The sequence below is a fragment of the Triplophysa dalaica genome, chromosome 20, assembly GCF_015846415.1.
Source record: "Triplophysa dalaica isolate WHDGS20190420 chromosome 20, ASM1584641v1, whole genome shotgun sequence".
NCBI classification, from domain to species: Eukaryota; Metazoa; Chordata; class Actinopteri; order Cypriniformes; family Nemacheilidae; genus Triplophysa; species Triplophysa dalaica.
The window spans coordinates 14902865-14923694 of NC_079561.1; the positions used below are offsets into that span (position 1 = coordinate 14902865).

Below are 20830 nucleotides of genomic sequence, written 5' to 3' on the forward strand. Positions count from 1 at the left end.
CGGGTTTATATATGTTTAGCTAAGACTTGCTGGTAGAAGGCAAATGTGACACGCTAACCGAGGCGTTATTTCTACATTCAAGGGACATCCGTGCCCTCTGAAAAGGGTGCTTTCTGACGCGGGTTAAATAGTCAAAAAGCTCCAGACTGTCACCACAACACGTAAACATGTAACTTTATAAAATAAAAACTCCAAGCTTTGGATTGAGGTAGGCCTGCTATTTTTGTTTGATGAAAAAACTTTCTGACGGAAATACACTTTTCTGGTTCTTCTGTGTTTCGTTTTGTCATAATTTGTTAATTATTTCAGTTTTTTTCTTGCCTGTTTATTTTATCCTTTGGATTTATATAATTTAGTTTTTCTCCATTGTACAAAACGCCATAGGTTCGTGAAAATGTGAATGCAGATGCTGTTGTTGATGTATTCGTTATGCTACTGTTTGCATGTTAAAATAAATCTGTCAAATAAATGTTTGTATTTTTTTACTTGTCAAGGACCCTCGTCAATTTTAGCTTTGTTCTCATTTTGAAAAGTCTGCGTCCTCCGGATGCCGCAAGGGAAGGACAAAAGCGACCTCCGGAGGACTAGTTTTTTAATTCCAATTTATTATTAAAATCTTTTCGGTTCACGGTTAATGTTCGGATAACGAGTGTCGGTTGTCGGTTAGGGAAATTAACCAAAATGAGCATCCCTATATGGAAGTCATATATATCAGGGATCAAACTTTCTTTGTGATACAACATAAAGCAGTGATTCCCAAAATGGGGTTGTGACAAGGCTTAGGTGTTGTCAGCTGTGATTCCTATAAATTCAACTGCGAACTGATAATGTCGTTCTTTATTGTCATTTGTCGGATCAGTGACTAACACTCTTAAAATGACCATTTGCATAGTTCAGTAAGATTACATTTACATTTGGCAGACGCTTTGGATAAGTGACTTAAATTGCATTATTCTATACATTTGTTTCCAAGTATGTCCAATCCCCTGGGATCGGACCGCTCTTACCACTGAGCTACAGATAAATCACAAAATTATTACAACATTATGTTTTAATATTTCTTATCTACCTACTGCTTATTTTAAGAGCTTGCTTTAAAAAAAACTATGCACTTGTACCGTTTCTCTTTCTGTGAGTTTGAAGGTAATGGAAGTTTTATGAGAGAGTCTTTATGTGTGCGTGTTTATGTAGGTGGTGGGGATACTGTGGGACTCAAAAACATATTTCTCTACAAAGGGGGGGTCATGGGAAAAAAACTTTGGGAACCACTGGCAGTAAGAAAAGGCTTTTTTTTACAAACACCAAAACACAACCCAAAGTTTATAAGACTGATGAAAGCAGGTAGTAATAACTCACAGATGTCCTCGGCAAGTATAATACTGGTCAGTCTGGACAGCTGAGTCGAGCGGGCCTGCAGAACGGCCCTCTGGGAGCATTGATGTTCATTTACATCCACAGCCTCTATACTGGCGACCTCTGGCCTGTTGGATGTCCTATGAAGAGAGCACACACTTAACTTAACAGTTTTCATTTATAAACTCCCTGTTTTCTTGCGCTGTGATGTCCTACACAGTGTCATCTGCAGCTGCGTTCAAAACGCCACTTTCTGCCACCAACTTTCATTGTCACTTGTGGCACCGGAAGTCGGCAAGCTTCTACAGTGGCACCACTCTGTCTGTCTGAAAGGCATTGCCATTCATGTATTAGGTAGAAGCTATTTGGTAGAAGACCGTTTTGAACCATATGTTCGAAAGCAACATAAACAATCGCTGGTGGCAATAACAAATATGTTTGTAAACTGACCGGTCAAAGCAGAGAGCTAATGAAATAAATACAGCCCCTGAGGCAACTTAACATGCGACTGCATATGCGACAATATAATACTGAACATTTTCCTAATCTACAAAGTAAAGTTACACGTATTTTAAGTAGCCTTAGATATATAAAGTGACACATTATGACATATTTGTTTCAAAGCAGACATCACACATCCACTCTCACGTCAGCATCACGTGCTGCAGCTTTCACCTATAAAGTTGTTTATGCATTGTGTTCTTCAAGTATAATATTATTTTGTGTACTGAAGTCTATGTTACTATGCATACATAGTACACTGCATAAGTACCAGTTCTGAATGCAATCGTTATACAACGCACTTACCATCGATAGCACCCTTCGGTTGCTTCCAGTGTGAAATTAATTTTTGTGCTTCTTGAAAGAGGTAATAAAACTTTCGGGATATTGAGTTTCGCAGCTTGAGCGAGACTGCATGCGAACAGCACGATAGCGAGACCCTCCACAAGCAAGCGACTCTTTGCCATTATCACAGAACAGAAACGAAATTCGCCCTTTACTTTTATTTCCAGTGTTTATTATTTACGACTTCACAATGTGTCCGCCGGTTTCGACTTTCCGCCACATCTCCGAAATATTTTTTAAAAAGGTGCAACAAATATAGCAGTATATTCACAAAACACGCCTTTGACCCAAAGTATCAGTTCAAACGAGTCACATGGAGCGCGTGCATGACAAGACCTACAGTAACATACGCGGGTTTTTACTTTCATTATTAGCTCTGAACAGACTCATGTACTTCACATTTTCAAATAAGACAAAAAGTTGTTATTAATAATAAAACGCTAAGTTATATCAGCAAAAGAAGCGAAAAGTTACAGCATGTTACAGAAAATGTTTGAACACACTTAGCCGCATGAAAATACCCGCCATATGCTCACTATTAAAGCGACGTGATGCATGCTGGGAGATGACCTACGTCATTCTGATAAAGGATGACGAATTTCTTTAAAGTCACAACACCAAATGAGGCACATCCAAAACTTTCTTTTGCTGATTGAAGCATCATTACATCGGTAACATTACGCTCCACGACACCATTTTAGTTTGGCTTCACTGTTTTATTTGAGCATATAATAAATCGTGCTCCCAAAACGTTAGCCTAAAACATTTTTCTCGGGTCCATTTGGCCTTACTAACGTTACACGTCAGTAATGAATCCATGAAGTTTTTTATCCATCGCTTGTCTAATCTAATGTAAAGTAAAATACATCATCCCACACAATATGGAGGATGAAATCAATGCATTAGATTATTCTCTTTTTTTTATAATTCATTTCTCATTACTGATAGCCCTTATTTTAAACACCACAGTATATTATTTCTATTAAAACCACACTGTGTAGGCCTACCTCAACATCAGACAGGGATGCAACTGTACAGTTTCTTAGGGGTATGCCAGAGTAGTTTTTGCACTCCCCCATCCGACAGCCCAGCCCAATACAGACTAAGCACATATAAAAAATCTGTTGAACAGGTTTATATTCCCTTTGGAGTCATTCTAGTTATAATTTAAATCATGTCAATGCATAATTTACTCAAGTAGATAACGTTAGTGCAAAGAAACGCACAATAAATGGAAAAAAATATTATTTTTATAATCAAATAATCGGACGATTGTTTTTTCGGATAAAGGGCTAAACACTTTTTTATTTGATCTTTTGCTTATGATAACTAATTAAAACCCCAAAGAAGGATATTTATTGTATTCTTTGAAAAGAGAGTTTCATTTATATAATCTATAATTTTTTCACATTTACATTTACATTTAGTCATTTAGCAGACGCTTTTATCCAAAGCGACTTACAAGTGGGGTAGATAATGGAATCAATTAGGACAGCATAAGTACAACAAAAGCATTAGTGCAATCAAAAAGAAGACTAGTCTCATATAGCCTAACACAGTATAAGGAACCATTCATTAATACATTTTTTTTTTTTTTTTTTTTAGAGTAGAGAAGAAAAGAGTAGAGAAGAAAAGAGTCAGAATAGATCAGTCAGATGTTGGCGGAAGAGATGTGTTTTCAGGCGTTTCTTAAAGATGGCTACAGAATCTGCAGATCTTGTAGCAGTGGGCAGATCATTCCACATAGGTGGAACAGATCCGGAGAAGGTGCGCGAGAGAGATTTTTTACCTTTATGGCATGGCACCACAAGACGTTTTCATATAATACCTTTAATAAAAAGACCTTGTCCAGTTTTAAACAATAAAACTTTTTTAAATATCCCAATATATGTAACAAAGGAGTAGAAAACACAACTATCTCCATGCTGGAGTAGTCAGATGGGGAGTCCCATGACTCCCTCCGTCCACGCCTGCCACGGAGGCGGAGGGTGCGGAGAGGTCCACGACCCAAATCTCCGAGGCCTGGCCCTCCGGGATCGTGACCAACGGGGGCGGTGACTTGAACTGGACGGAAACCACTGGCTCAGGCTGGTTCATGCATATCTCACCATGCACTCGAAGTCCAGTGGTCTCAGCCGCCTCATCTCCGCCCCGACAGAGGATCCCTGATCCCTGGGCCAACTCTGTAACAGCTCTGGTATTTCTATAGTATTTTCATTCAAATGGTCAGAAAACACTGCCATTTGTCATCTTGTCGTTCATTTGGATAGTTGCTGCACAAAAAGTCAAATAAGTTAAACACTCATGTCTTACCATTTACTAAGCTTACAATGAGAACATTTGGAAACTGTTTTAGCAATGTTTCAATGATATGTTATTGTCAGTATATTTCATTCTAATAAAACAATATTTACAGTACAATTTACCAAAATATTGCCGTTCAAACTGTAATGACTTGCAAACTATTCATATCCCATATACACATACATACATACTGTCCGTGTGGTCCAGAGTTTAAATTTACCTAGCAGAATTTGGAAACTGTTAAAGATTGAATCTATTGAAGAAAATGGGCCTGGCTATTTCAGATAAAATATGTTTACAAAAAGTATTTTATAATGAATTATAACTAAATTCATAAAAGTAAGCCAGTTTAAAAGTATACATACACCTGATTCTTAATACAGTATGATGTTATCTTAACAATTAATGTCACCTTTTGTGATAGCTGTAGAAAAGTTTCTTGTTTGATCTGAACTAATCAATTGTCCAGTGGTCTTCTGAGAAATCCTCCAGATCCTCCACAATCTTGGTTTTTCAGTGTCTTCCTCACATTTGATCTCTGTCCACCAATGACTGTATAATGTTGAGAATAATCTTTTGACACTGAGGAAAATCAAGAGACTTATACTCAACTCAACTTTATTTATAGAGCACTTTTTACAATTTACATTGTTACAAAGCAGCTGTACATGAGACACATTGAATACAAGTATGAATTCTAAAGCAGCCCCCCCCCCGGCCAGGCAGATAGTGCAAAACAATATGCAAACGTGGTGAGAAACCCAAAACTCCCATCGAGAAAAAAAACCTCAGGGGAACCCAGGCCCAACCAGGGGATTCCAGTTCCCCACTGGCAAAAGCTGCTGCCTCTGCACAAGCTCAACAGTGCTTGCACAACAAGGCTTAGTAAAAATATAAAAGTTAAGGATTTAAGATTATCATTAACAATCTAATAGCATTTGAAATGTTGTAGGAAAAACAAAGTTGTCGCGTCCTTTATCCAGCTCTATCCTCTTAACTCTTGTTGGTAATTCTAGGTATTACCAACTGACAGGACGCCTGAGAGCGTAATGTACGTGGAGGTCTGTAATACAATAGAAGTTCATTCAAATACTGCGGCGCTAGACCATGTAGGGCTTTATATCTAATAAGCAAGATCTTAAAGTTAATGCGATGCTTTATAGGTAACCAGTGCAAGGTTGACAGAACCGGGGTTATATGCTCATACTTTTTTGTACGTGTAAGAACTCGAGCTGCCGCGTTTTGAACCAGTTGCAGTTTTTGTAATAGGCCCGCAGGGCAACCACCTAGAAGTGCATTACAGTAATCTAGTCTTGATGTCATGAATGCATGAATTAATTTCTCTGCATCTGACAGTGACAGCATATGACGTAATTTGGATATATTCTTAAAATGGAAAAATGCAATTTTACAGGTGTTGGCGACATGGCTTTCAAATGACATAGTACTGTCGAATACAACGCCAAGATTCTTAGCTGATGACGAGGATTTGATGGGGCATCCGTCAATCGTTTAGCAGTATTCTTGGTTGTTACGCATAGCAGTTTTCGGTCCAGTAAGTAACACTTCTGTTTTGTCTGAGTTTAGTAGTAAAAAATTGTTACTCATTCACATTTTTAAGTCAACTATGCAATTCTTTATTCGATGGAACTGCTGGGTTTCATGAGTGTAGTAGAGTAGGCGGGGCGAGACCGTGGTTTGAGACCGGTGAGTAATTGTGAATTAGCGCCAGCTGTGCGCACACCGGCCTCGAATCACGTAGGAGATGGGAGCATATAAAAGGAACGAGCGACCGGACCGTCGAAGAGAGAGGACCGGGCCCGAACTTATGTTATGTTTGTATTTATATTTATGTTCATGTTTTGTTCGCCGGCGGTCGTCCGTGAGGGGCCGCCGGCTGTTAAATTACTTTATTAAATGTTTTGAATGTTTGCCGGTTCCCGACTCCTTCCTTCCATTTTATTGAATCTGTATTACAATGAGGCTTCGAGGAAATATAAAGTTGAGTATCATCAGCATAACAGTGAAAGCTAATTCCGTGTCGCTTTATTATATCTCCTAGGGTACACCGTACTGGACTTGTGATTTGCGGGACACCTCATTGTTTATTGCTACAAATTGAAAACGGTCGGATAAATAAGACTCAAACCATTTCAATGCTATTCCGTTAATGCCGACGTAATTTTCGAGTCTATGTAGAAGTATGCTGTGGTCAATGGTGTCAAATGCAGCACTGAGGTCTAGCAGCACCAATAATGAAATACAGCCACGGTCAGACGCTAAAAGCAGATCATTTGTAACTCTGATCAAAGCAGTCTCTGTACTGTGACATGCTCGAAATCCAGACTGGAATTCATCATTAATGTCATTCCTTTGGAGGAAGGAGCATAATTGAGTTGAAACTACTTTTTCCAGAACTTTAGATATAAAAGGTAAATTCGATATAGGCCTGTAATTCCCTAGTTCTTTAGGGTCGAGTTTTTTTTTTTTTAAAGAGGCCTTATAACAGCCACCTTAAATGCTTTAGGCACATGTCCTAATGTCAGAGATGAGTTAATAATACTGAGAAGAGGATCTATAATTTCTGGGAGCATTTCTTTCAGTAGTTTTGTAGGTATAGGGTCTAGCATGCATGTTGTTGATTTAGATGATCTAATGATTTTAGACAGTTCATCGTGATCTACTGTAGAAAATAATTACAATTTCTCCTTAGGGGTGCTGTAGTTAGTTTGTTCAGCCGATTTCACTACAGGTTGCATTGTTATAATTTTTTCTCTTATATCTTGGATTTTACTCGTGAAGTAGTTCATAAATTCATCACTGTTATGCTGATAATCAGAATCTGACGTCGATGACGACTTATTTTTTATTAATTTAGCCACGGTGTTAAATAAAAACCTAGGGTTGTGATGGTTTTCCTCTATTAGTGTTGAAAAGTAGGCGGATCTAGACGTTTTTATGGCTTCCTGTAATTTCGAGTACTATCCTTCCATGCTATACGAAATACCTCTAAATTCGTTTTCTTAAAGTTGCGCTCCATTTTCCGAGATGCTTTTTTTAGAGTCTGAGTGTGTTCATTATACCACGGTGTTGGGCTGCTATTTTTAAATTTCTTTAAACGCAGAGGAGCAACTGTGTCTAATATTTCCGAGAAAGTAGAGTTACAATTTTCAATAGTAGTGTCAAAATCGTCAACGCTTTTACTCATGCTAGATATTTTAGACAATTCAGGCAGATTATCGAGAAAAGCATCTTTGGTAGTTGAAGTAATTGTTCTACCATATTTGTAGAAAAGGAGTTTGATTTGCAGCCGTAGGCCATTGAAGCAAACATAATATCAGATAATGATCCGAAATATCTTCACTCTGCTGAACAATTTTAACATCGTACTAATTTATACCATAAGCAAGTATTAAATCTAAAGTATGATTACGAAGGTGAGTGGGTCCTGACACATGTTGACTAACGCCCATGGAGTTAAGAGTGTCTTTGAAAGCCAGTCCCAAGGCATCTGTATCATTATCTACATGGATATTAGTAGTAAATATGATACACCGTGTGTCAAAAATTGTGATTTATTACCCAAATTTATGGCCCCCTGCTGTGTTTTTATGATTATGACCTGAAGTCATGGTACTTCACGTATCGACACCTAATACTAAGGACAAAACATTTTTAAAATTTATCCTAGCTATTGTATATAGACCTCCAGGGCACCACACAGATTTTATTAAAGATTTTGGTGGGTTCTTATCAGAATTAGTACTGGCCGCAGATAGAGTCCTTGTCGTCTGTGACTTTAATATCAGTAGTAAATATGATACACCGTGTGTCAAAAATTGTGATTTATTACCCAAATTTATGGCCCCCTGCTGTGTTTTTATGATTATGACCTCGTTTGACCCCCTAATTTATGGCCCCCTGCTGTGTTTTATGATTATGACCCCCTTTGATCGTGCAACGTGTGTACATTTATGACCTTTGTTGATGATCATAAAAGATGTTTGTAATGTCCAGACCTCGCTGTCACACACCCCCCCTTCACAGGATGTCATTGACCAAACATTGAACTCCTGTGAATGAGGGCAATAAAGAGTTCAGGATAACAAGCACTGATGTTGATATTTTCCAGATCTAGTTGTTTCACCTACCACCCCCTGATCATACTAGGGTATTTAAACAATGTTGAGAAAAGTTGTATTTTTTAAAGTCCCCACTCTACTGGTACAATGGCTGTTCCAAAGGCTCCTAAGACAGTCCGAAGGGTTATGTATATTTCGCCGACAAGAGGATCTGTGGAAATGGATGAAAAGCTTACTTATGCACCTAAGAAAAGACAGAGAGTTAGTCTGACAAACTTTCTCCATGAAGACTATGATTTTGTAAAGCGTGATTTTTCTATGTCAGGCAATCGCGTGGGTCGGTATCTATTTGACAAGAAATCGCGCTGCGTTGAGCTCTATACAGGTGATATTGGAGATGATTTCACATCACAGGACCCCTGTCTGATTTTTCCTGCCAAAGACTGGTCTATATTTTTTAATTTTGTTTGGAGAGATTTGAACGACTGCGGCGACGACCCTTTGTACACCGCTGAGTGGGATGGTGTTATTCCTGAAACAAGGTATCGAGTGGTCGGCGATCATAGTAAAAAGCTACCGGATGACAGTGTCTATATTTTTCGATGCAACAACAAGACAAAACTACGTGAATATGTCTATCCGATTACACAGTCTGAGCATCACATGCATTATGACTTGATATTTTTGTTTCAGTGGAAAGATCTCCGTATGCTTGACAACATTTTCTCATGCATTGATAAAATGTTTAAATGGTGTGATCACTATGAACGATACACTTCCGTTAAAGTTAAATTGTTCCAACCAGAGAGGTGTGTCGCTAACTCTAAGGACCGCCTCTTAACCCCACCCACTTACTACAGCCATTAATAGGGTTCCAGTTTGGTTCACTCGCTACAAACGGCTAACATGTCTCAAGAAACTCTGTCAACCACCATTCATGCCGTCAACCCCTGGACTGCTGCTCTCCCATTGCCTGACGACAATGCAACACCAATGGACAACGATTTGCCAGCTGACAACAGTTGGTTGGATAAATTTTGTACGGATCTGGGGTATCACAACCTGACTTTCATCACGACACCGTACGGCAACGCTGGTGCATTAGCAGGAGCGGCAGCTTTTGCGGGTATCGACGACACAGATGGATGTATTCGAGCTGATGGATTCAAGATTATAAAGGCAACTGTCGTGGTACTTCTGGAACATCTTATCAACAAAAAGATGAAAGAACTTTGCATCGGTTGCGAAGTCGACCATCCTAGCCAAATTAGACACAGCTGTCTGTTTGAACCTGATGCCTATTTTTTTGACACTAACTTTGAGGAGCTGTCACGTGGTATGATTAAACCAGAGCTTAAACATATCATAGCTCAAGCGCTTGCTCATTGTGGTTTAAGGATCCATCCCCTGAGGATTCAGGGGTCAGTTGACACAATTTTGCACGAACTGCGTGACGAGGCCTACATTTTGGAAAAGCTTCACCAAGTCAGAGAAAAACTTGTGGATACCAACAGTGAAAAGATTGTCTATGACGCTGTGGACAGTTGGAAAGGTTTTGTCCAAATTGACAGAGACTAACATCGTTATGGGGAATTCATGCTATGCAACGGGGATGGCTAAATGTCTACTTAAACGCCGTTTAAGATGTGAAATGACCAACTTATTGTGTAAGATTGTTGATGACGGTGCTGGTTCATCTGTTATTGTTGTAAACAGATGTGGTGTTGATGTTAAACGATTTACAAAACTTAAGAATCTAATGTCTGTTGTACGAAGTGTGTCAAATGAGTGGACTGAATTGATGCATATATGCATTAATGAGGGTGAAACAATTGCTGTAACTATCAGAAAAATCTTTGATTTGATGACTGAATTTGGAAATTCTATTAGAATTATAGACGTATTATGTATGTGTACGTATGTAACTGATTTATGTGTAATTACAAAATCAAGAAATGATCAGACTGATGTGTGTGAGATTATTGAATCACTTGTTGATTACATTCTTGAGAAAAACATTGTGGTGTGTATAAATTTCCTACACAGTCTGGATGACGTATGATGTATCTTCTTTTACTGTTTTCAAATAAAAACCATCAACACTAAAACTATCTCTGTTATTCTTTTGCTGATACTGGTGTGGCAATATGTCTGAAGAACAAATGAAAAACATTTATTACACACCTTCAAACCCCGGTTCTTTAGGTGGTAAAAAACGTTTAAAAGATGCTGTTTTTAAAGAAACGGGTGTTCGTTTAACTGATAAAGAGGTATCAGAATGGCTTTCCGAGCAGGACACTTACACACTGCACAAAACTGCTCCTCTAAAATACAAAAGGAATAGGGTTTTTGTCTACGGTATCGCCATGCAGTTCCAGGCTGATCTAGTGGACATGGCGGCATATGCAAAAGAAAATGACAACAACCACTTTCTGTTGACATGCATAGATCTTTTTAGTAAATATGCTTGGACTCGTGTGTTAAAAAACAAAACTGGTGTAGAAGTTGCTAGAGCCTTTGAATCCATACTGCAAGAACGAATTCCAGTTAGGTTACAGACCGATAGGGGGAAGGAGTTCTTTAACAAACACTTTTAAAAACTCACAAAAAAGTATAACATTACACATTTCGCAACAGCCTCTGAATTAAAGTCATGTGTTATTGAGCGGTTTAACAGAACCTTAAAAGGTAGGATGTGGAGGTATTTAACAGCGACAAATTCAAAACGCTATATTGACATACTTCAAGACATAACGCAGGGGTACAACGCCTCCTATCATAGGAGTATCAAGATGAGGCCGATTGATGTAAACAAAGAAAATGAATCTGTGGTGCTACAAAATCTATATGGCGATAGTGGATCTACCCGTGTCAAACCCTCATTTAAGTATAAAGTCGGCGATATTGTGAGAATTTCTAAAGTAAGAGGTCCATTTACCAAAGGCTATGAGGAAAACTACACGCAAGAGTTTTTCACCATAACCACATGTATACCAAGAGAGCCGCCTGTCTACAGATTGAGTGATTACGATGGAGATGTTATTGAGGGTGCTTTTTATGAAAAAGAAATACAAAAAATTCTTGTAGGTAAAAACAGGAAATTTAAAATGGAAAAAATTTTAGACAAGAAGAAGAGAGGTAAAAAGACATTATTGCTGGTACAATGGCTCGGGTGGCCTGCAAAATTTGCCTCATGGATTGATCAAAAAGAATTGGGGGATGTACAGACACCATAAGACAGAGTCACCTGTCTAGAATGTATACATTTGTGTAAAACCTGCCATGGCTGAGGCTGGCTTTTATGTTACACTCCCCTGCAATGCATCTTCATCTGTTTATCCGGAGAATAAAATATCTAATTTTACAACCCTCTTAGCGAGAGCTATAAACCTAAAAGGAGAATGGGAAGTAGGATTGATAGAATTTGAATATCCTACGTCGTGGTACACCTTTAATGAGGACGACGCTGCTTTCATTCTGGACCATAGGGGGACCAGGACATTGTATAGTGACAACCCCTCTAAAGACAAAGAAATTGAGATTTTCATCAACAGAGATCCAAAGATATCAAACAAACTTTGCAGAATAAAGTATGGATATTATGACGACGTTGTTTTCTTGATCAGGGAGATCAATACACACCTGCCAGCGGGTGTGAGTATTGGATTCGACCATGTTAAAAATAAAGTGTTTCTGAAGGGGCCTCCGAATACTTCATTGACATTTTACGGAAAGCTGTCTATTATTTTAGGATTAAACCATGGGGTTGCTATAGAAACCGGAGACCAGACTGTTACGTATGCACCACATCAAGCAGACATAAATGGTGGTTTCTATACAATGTATATATACACCGATATAATAGAATATCAATCAGTTGGCGATTATCATGTCCCCCTATTAAGGTGTGTACATATAGAAGGTGAGAGTAACAAGGCTTGCTGTGTTAGATACGACCGACCTCATTACGTGTCGATTAATAAATCTACCATCACCGAGATAAGCATACAAGTAAAAGACGATCAAAATCAAGACGTACGTTTCAGTTACGGAAAGGTCTGCGCTAAATTACACTTTAGACCCGTAAAACACTACGTTTTTTAGGAAAATAAACTTGGAGAATGGTGTACTACAACAATCACAATGTAGACCCCATGCGTTACGTGGCATATTACCAGAATCAGGCAGGCAATGGCATCCCTGGCTATGCCGGGGGAGGGGTCATGTATGGAGCCGGTCTGGGTGGACTTTTTCGTGGTCTGTTACGTATGGCGGTACCCCTGCTAAGACGTGGATTTAACATAGCAAAGCCGCATCTCAAATCAGCAGCAAAAAACATACTAAGCGATGTTGTTAGCAATACGTTATCGCACTCTTTTAATAACAACAACAACAGTCAAGATGGTTCGGGGTTGATGGTAATGACTCGCAAAAGAATGACTAGACCTCCAGGGACCTGGAGGAGTGGTCATACGCAGAAGAAAAGAAAACGACAGCCTAAGAAAACATCAGTTGTCAAACGTAAGCGCAAGGCTACAACAAGGGGTGCTGCTGCAAAAAGAGCAAAGAAATCTGTTAAAACAATATTTTAGATCATGGCATTACTACACAGCATGTCAGAAGAGTGTTTAAAAACCGAACTGGACCTGTTTACAGTACCGCTGACTCAAACCGCTATTGAGAAAAATACATATATTGAAGTTCCCCCTTTATCTGCTATATCGGACTCAACACCTTTGGAATTTTTTATTGCGGGAACTGGTGAGGACTACGTGGATCTGAACAACACAATGTTGTTTTTACGCCTCAAAATCACAAATCCTGATGGCACAGATATTGCAGACGGAGCTCCCGTGGGGCTTATTAACTATCCAGGAGCAACAATATTTTCACAAGTTGATGTGTCGCTAGGGGATCGTCTCATATCACAGAGTTCAAGTACACATCCTTATCGTTGTATAATAGAACTGCTCACAAATTATGGCAAGGGTGCCCTGGAAACACTGTTCTCTGCGGGGCTCTTTTACAAAGATACGGCTGGACATATGGATACTACCGACCCCGCAGGGGGTAATCATGGTCTGACAAAAAGAGCTGCCTTTACCAACGCCAGCAATGTGGTCCAGCTTCTTACACCCATACATAGCGATATATTCTTTCAAGAAAAACTGATGCTTAATGGAGTGGACATTAAAATAAGGATGACCAGAGGTAAAGACGAATTTTGCTTGATGAGGAGTGACAATATAGCCTATAAACTAAACATCCTCTCAGCATCGTTATTTGTGAAAAAAGTGTCAGTATCACCAGCTGTAAGGTTGGGCCACGCGCAGGTCCTGCTCTCAACCACCGCTAAATACCCAATGGACCGAGTATGTCTGAAAAATTTCTCCATACCAGTAGGTTCCAGGGTGAGCACTCAAGAAAACCTATTCTTAGGAACTCTACCAAAATCTATTGTACTAGCCATGGTTGATAATGATGCATTTGTAGGTTCATATGATAAAAACCCCTTCGCGTTTAAAAATTATGATTTAGAATTCTTAGCCATCTATGTTGATGGGCAACAACACCCTGTGAAGCCGCTACAGCCTGAATATGAAAATGGGTCAGCAGTGAGGGAATTTTACCAGTTAGCATTGGCTTCTGGAAGGCATCTTAAAAATCAGTCCCTATCTATTGACCGAGAAGAATTCTTATTTGGATACACAATTTATATGTTCAACCTAACACCTGATTCTGAATGCTCTCAGCACGTATCACTAATCAAGAGCGGTAATATTAGACTGGAAGCACGTTTTAGACAACCTCTACCCCGCACAATAAATCTGCTACTTTATGCTACATTTGACAGTGTTCTTGAGGTTTCAAATCGTCGTCAGATACTGGTTGATTACTATTAATAGACCAAAATGAATACTATACAGCTTACGGCCGTGATGGATAAGGTCTCCTGCAATATCAATTTTCTCGGTGTGCTACCGTACGACTATCTACCCAAAAATCAAATAAAAAAACTACCCTTGATGGTTATATTGAACACACATCCTTCTGGAATGCCGGGACAACACTGGTTAGCCATTTACGTAAATGAGGATGGTGTAGGATGTTTTTTTGACAGTTTTGGTAATAACCCCGATTACCAAGGATTTCCACAAAATATTAAAAACTTTTTAAAACGCAATTCTAAGGAGATACAGCATTCGAACTTACAAGTCCAAGATTATTCATCAGACACATGCGGACAGCACTGTGTGTTTTTCCTCTACCACATGGCTAAAGGGTTTGATTATGATTACGTTATGAGACTGTATAGTGATGATTTGGTTAAAAATGATAAAATTGTGTCAGCTTTTGTTAAAAAACTAAAACATGCTCAATGTAATGAAAGTGTTTTAAATTGTATTCAGTGTGTACAAACAGGTGAAATGTTTATGTCTTATGTTTTCAATAAATTCTAAAAACAGAAATGGGGTGTCTCCAAGCCTTTATTCATATGTAAAACATTGAACAATACATATAATAACAAGTAAACGACAATAACAATAATCATGCAAATCTCATGAGTTTAAAAATGTATCCAACGAGATGGGTTAAGAGTGGGTGATTGAAATGCATTACCTTCCGGATAATTTTCTTGTGTTGAAGGGGTGTTCACACGTATTCTTTGTCTACTCCCCTCAGGTGCTCCGTTCACAGGCTGTAACGTTCTGTGTTTAAATGAGTTTACCGCATGTCTGACATAGTGGTTTGGAACCATAGAGTATGGTATATTTAAAACAGCAATGGCCTCCAGAAACTCGTTCCAACCATGTGGTCTCCGTTCATCAGCAATCTTTTGTGGCGCCGTCACACCTTTAAGTAAATCGTACATGTGTGAACCAGGGATCGTTCTACCTTTAAAAACAAACTCTCCTGATTCCCCCCAGGACGTGATTTCTTTAGTTTTGGACATTTTATCTAAAATGTATCGAACATTTTTCACACTCCTCTTTGGAACATGCTTTAAAATGTCCTCCACAACATTGTCCAGAGCATCATCACCACTCACACTATCTGTCACAGTAGGTTTTTCTTTATCTTTTTCAACGAGGTCAGCCTGTGGTATGGTTAATGTTAATGTGTTGGATTCCCTGTCACTTTGTTTAGACAGTGTTAAAAATCTCTGTAAAACAGCAGTGTACATCTTAGCCTTTTCATATGACCCCAGATCAGGGCGGTTCAAAATATTTCTTATAGTCATGTCCAAGTCATTCTCCACAACCTGCTGAATAGTCTCACGTGGGGTACCAGTCTTGATCTTATCCAACTGACTTTGTGGTACTAGAAACATCTTTTCAGCATACTCCATCTTTACTTATTTAGAAGTAATTAAACTGGTAATGAAAGGCACTGCAGCGCTTAGAAGAAGAGGTATGAAAAATCCCCCGTTCTGATTGATTAACTTTCTTTTCCTTCTAAATCCAACCTGTTTGTCCGCGACAATTTTGATTTCACTTTTTCTTCTCTTCAGCTTCTGATATTGCTGCGATGTAAGTGGTACATTACCATGAAGTACGTTTAGAGCCACTTCACACAATGTTAAAATGAACTCGTCTGTGGCATCCGCTAAAATAACGCGTCTTTGTTTAGGTGTAGCTTTTAATAACAACTTTAAAAGAGCCAGGTTTCTTACAAGTCTTGCAGACATCTCTAATTACGTCAGTGTGTTCTTTTCTGAATGTAGACAACAGGATTTTGTGAGAGCAGATCTGTTCTGAGACGATATTGCTCTGGTGTTTTCGCTTTAAAGTCGATCATCAGGTAACCAAAAGGAATGCGGGTAGCATCTTGATAACACTCCATAAAAAACTTTGTGTTTCGAGGATACATCTGTCTGGCCAGCACATTAATTTGGGTATTGTCTCGGGGGTTCTTGAACAATACCAGATAATTTGTGTTCAAGCTGATTGTCCTACTAGCCTTGCCCTGACAGAATAAGTTTTGAACAATGTACAATGCACTCAGATTTTTGTGGTGAACATAATTTGTGAAGACTCTTTCAACTTCAGAATTACCACTAGCATCTTTCATAACATCATCTAAAATTAAAAAATTAGTTTTGTAGGGTGGAAACAAACGATCGTCATTAAGACTCTGTGGAATACCTTCAATAAATTTAATGTCATACATTTTCAACAAATCATCGTACATAGGTTGCCAGCAATCATATATATACACAATATTTTCAATTTTTTCTGAAATCAGACTCTGGGCATTTTGTAACATCATTTTGACAAAATACGTCTTCCCAGAGTTGGAAGGCCCACTTATTACACAGGAGAACGGGTGTTGAAATCTGAAATCAAACCCCTCTGTCTCTTGTACACCCCTATACCCAAAAACATTATTAGTACCCATAAGGAAGAGTTGTGTAATCAGGGAGAAGCTGTCGTTTGTTATAAACCACCTTGAACCTTTTAACAACTGATTTGTTTCTCAGTGTAAAGTTCTTTTTATTCCTAACAATACTGTCTGTGTGAGCAAGGAGGTGTTGATTGCTGTCAGATGATGTCACATAGCTGTCAACAAGACCCATTAATGAGTCGAGTGTAATGACTTTGGAGTTCTCTGAATTAAGGGTTATACCTTTTGCTTTCATTGTGACCTTTCCCTTATAAGTCCTATAGCCATATGTTTTCGGACCTCCAGAAGCTACTTCTATAATAAAATCATCTGAATCAAGTTCATTTGTAAGGTCCCCTAAGTAAGGCCCCAGAGGAGGTTCCCAATCTCCATCTCTAGACACGTAGATGACACTATCCGTATCACTATACAGTAGCCTATCACCCAACCTGTCCATGAGGTTGTACAGCTCCAACCGTGCATGCGCTGTAGTAAACGCCCCAATGAATACATTAACATCGCGCGTCTCGTAAACGGACCCTTCTACATGTCGGTACTGTACCAAGGCTACTTCATCAGACACAAACATGAAATATTTCACCTCATACTTACATCCAAAGATAAACTGAGAAAAATCCGAAGCACTTTGCAAAAGCTTGCAATTAGGCATATTCTCTCTGAGGGAGAACCTACCCCACAACGAATTAAGCAACAATTTGTTAATTGAACGTTGGGCGGGATTGTGACAGATTTTTTGACGATCCAGTTGAATCCCCTCTTTCTGATGATAGTCGTCGATGTATGCCTGTTTGTCCTCCTCAGTGGTTACGTGTGAGGGGTAGCCTGAGGCCTGCTGTTTAAAACGCAAAAATGTTTTCACATACCCACCAAACAGACTGTCAGATTTTTGTGGAAAATGCCATACCTCGAAAATTTTCAAAACTACATAGTTTTTCTCAATAGCTTTCAACAATTCAAGACTAACCCATGTCCCGGAAATTGATCTTTCCTCATCAGTGTGTGTGCAAGGCATAACTTTGCTTAGCTCTTCTGCACAGGTGCGACAAAGGGGAAACATGAGTTTTCCTTGACATCGGTAAGGTAGCACGGGATGGAGTAAACCCCGGGGTGGAAGGACCTTAGCTTTGACTAACCCAAAATAATTTTCAATTTTTTGAAAATCCTTGAAGATAATTTCAGGGTGACCAATGGGGTAGGGCCTTCGAGACTGAACAAATGGATACAGACTGGTAAAATCAACATACCTAATCTTCTCTCCCTCCCCTGCTTTGTGGAACAGCTTGTAAGAATTTGTGCGGCCGCCAAACAACGAATCACGTGGTTTCAATCTTTCAGGTGCAGAGTAAGTGGACATAAAGTGAATTACATCAGCATCAGTTCTCTTAAGCTCCCTCCAACGACACTCCCACATGACCTCAACAACAAGATTGTATGATTTCCTCAAAACCTCAAGCCTATCATTAAACATTTTCAAATGTATTCCATATGGCAGTTTGGACTGTGGGTTGATATCATCTGATCTGTAACATTCCCCGTGGCCATGGAAGTAGCACCCTGCGAAATCAAGTGCTTTCCTTACACCAGATTGTTCGTAAAACCGTCAACATAGAAACTTCCAAACTGCATCTCACCATGTGTCAATGCGTGGTGTATGTCCACATCACGGGTCTTTTTCACATATTCAAGCCACTCAATCGAAACATTCGAGAATGTCTTGTGCTGGTGTATGTATGCATTATTATGTGTCAGAGCTATTGTGTTAGGGGTGAGAAAGTGTGATTTGAACACACCCATACAGCAGGATGCTAAAGTTGTAAAGCTGAATGGATCTACCTGTGTACATTCAATGAACTCCTTCCTGTACGTGATGCAAGCCTCACGAAGTAAAACAACATCATTCATGCAGTACAAACCAATCTCCTTCTTGAAGTCAAAGATCTTTCCTTTGCGTGTGTCATACCACTGGTCAAACTTAACCCTGGCACTGTCTGACATTGTCGTGTAACCATAGTAATGTTTGGCTGGATAGGGGCCCTGATAACATTGATTCTCTGTCCGGTTAAAGAAGTGCGGAAAGTAACCCTTCTCTGTGTTTAGCAAATTAAATGCGGCAGGTGTCTTTGCTAGGGCCATTGGCATAAATGAGAAACTGTCAATGTAACGTTGTTTGAAACTCTCGTCATACATGAAGGTTAATCTACAACCCTGCATGACTATATTAAGCAAGAGCCCCTCCTTGCAGAAATATTCTAGGATTAAGAAGTTATCAAAACCCGCACCGTTGTGTGCCACAAATGTGTAGTTTTTATATTTTGGCCGTCTAAACTGCTGGACGAACTGCTTGATACAATTCTCACCACCCCACTCAAATGCCTTGCCCCTAAATGTCATGGCACAAACATAATTTGCAATGTGTTTACCAGCATCGCAGCTTGTTTCAAAGTCATAAAATATGTATTTGTCTTTAATCACTTTGAATGGAACAGGTTGTATGAAACATTCATGCGAACCCTCATGGCTTATATCCACACTACAATAGAAACAACAGAGTGCAGGGCATTTATGTGGCTTGTTTTGGATTGTGGCTACATGATAACGCCTACCGCATTTGCTACAGTATTTGGTTGTGTCACAAGCTGATCTACCAGATCCATCACCAGAAACCCTTTTATGTGCATTAAAACAATACTCTGATTTACAGAATCGCAAACAGTCTGGACAGTGTATTGACCGTTTAATCTGTTTGTAACACTGAATGTCATTGCATACAGAACAATTATATGCACAATCATGATTCAGTCGGTTTGTAAAACCTTTGTAACAGTAACTGCACACATAAGGATAGCCAAGAAACGCCTCCACATATTCTATCATATGATAATGGCCATCATGCAGGTATAGAAACACTGTCTTATCATGTGGCTCGTCATGGGTTTTGTACATCTCTAACTTTCCCTAACCGCCACTAGCCCTGGTAAATACCACTATCTTCAGACCTAACGGTTGCTCAAAACATGCAACATCATTGTACCCCACACATTCTTGAGATGTGAGACCTGCAGCAGTCTGTATATCACAGGCCCTGCTTTCTAAAACAGCATGTTCTGCCAGGGGGTCGAGAAAATGTGCTAAACATATAGCAAAACACAAGTTGTTAGTCATGTTACAGGGTGAGAATAAGTTCATTCTTTTTCTCTTCAGCACTTCATCATGGGCTATATCAGTTATCTTCCTACGGGTACCACCCCCCTGCCGACTTCTAGCTATGGATACATGTAATTGCAGACTATCATCAACCATCACCTGAGCATTACTTTGTACAACAGATTCAAACTGATCTACAAAATGCCTCTCGTCATCGTCATTACCAGGGCACAATAAAGCGTTCACATCCGATTTTAGACTGGGACCTCTGAGGCTGATATTGATAAAAGATCCCTCACCTCCCAACTGTCTGGAAAAGGACACAATTTCAGACAAAGCGTCTTGCACAAAAATAGTGTATGCGGCCAAATCTGTGGACGCTATTTCTCTTAAATTCATATTTCTGTGAATCTCTAACCCATTAAAAAATGGTCTTGGGACAATTGTATAATCAGCTACATTACCACCAGTACATCTAAGTGTGTCTAAATCATTCTGACTTAAATCCAGAGGGTTATCTGGTACCTGCTCTGCGGAATTATTAATCTCACCATCACCGGTTTGTAATATGTTAGATCGTCTTTCAAAATCCAGATTTTGCATCTGAATAATTTCCTCAAGCCTTTCACATATGTTAGGGGATGAAGGCTCATCTATTTCCTCTGGGAGATCCAGACTTTGTAAAACCATATCAA

At 39.2% G+C, this 20830-nt stretch overlaps 1 protein-coding gene across 1 annotated transcript in view; it reads right to left on the reverse strand.

Moving 5' to 3' along the window:
* Positions 1-2741, reverse strand: part of nup210 (nucleoporin 210) — a 40551-nt gene extending 37810 nt beyond the window's left edge. Inside the window, exons 1-2 of the mRNA XM_056732457.1 lie at positions 2161-2741; positions 1357-1493 (exon numbers count right to left, since the gene is read on the reverse strand). Of these exons, the coding sequence (XP_056588435.1) occupies positions 1357-1493; positions 2161-2321 (298 nt within the window). The 5' untranslated portion in view covers positions 2322-2741. The remainder of the gene's footprint in view (positions 1-1356; positions 1494-2160) is intronic.
* Between the last annotated feature and the right edge of the window lie 18089 nt (positions 2742-20830).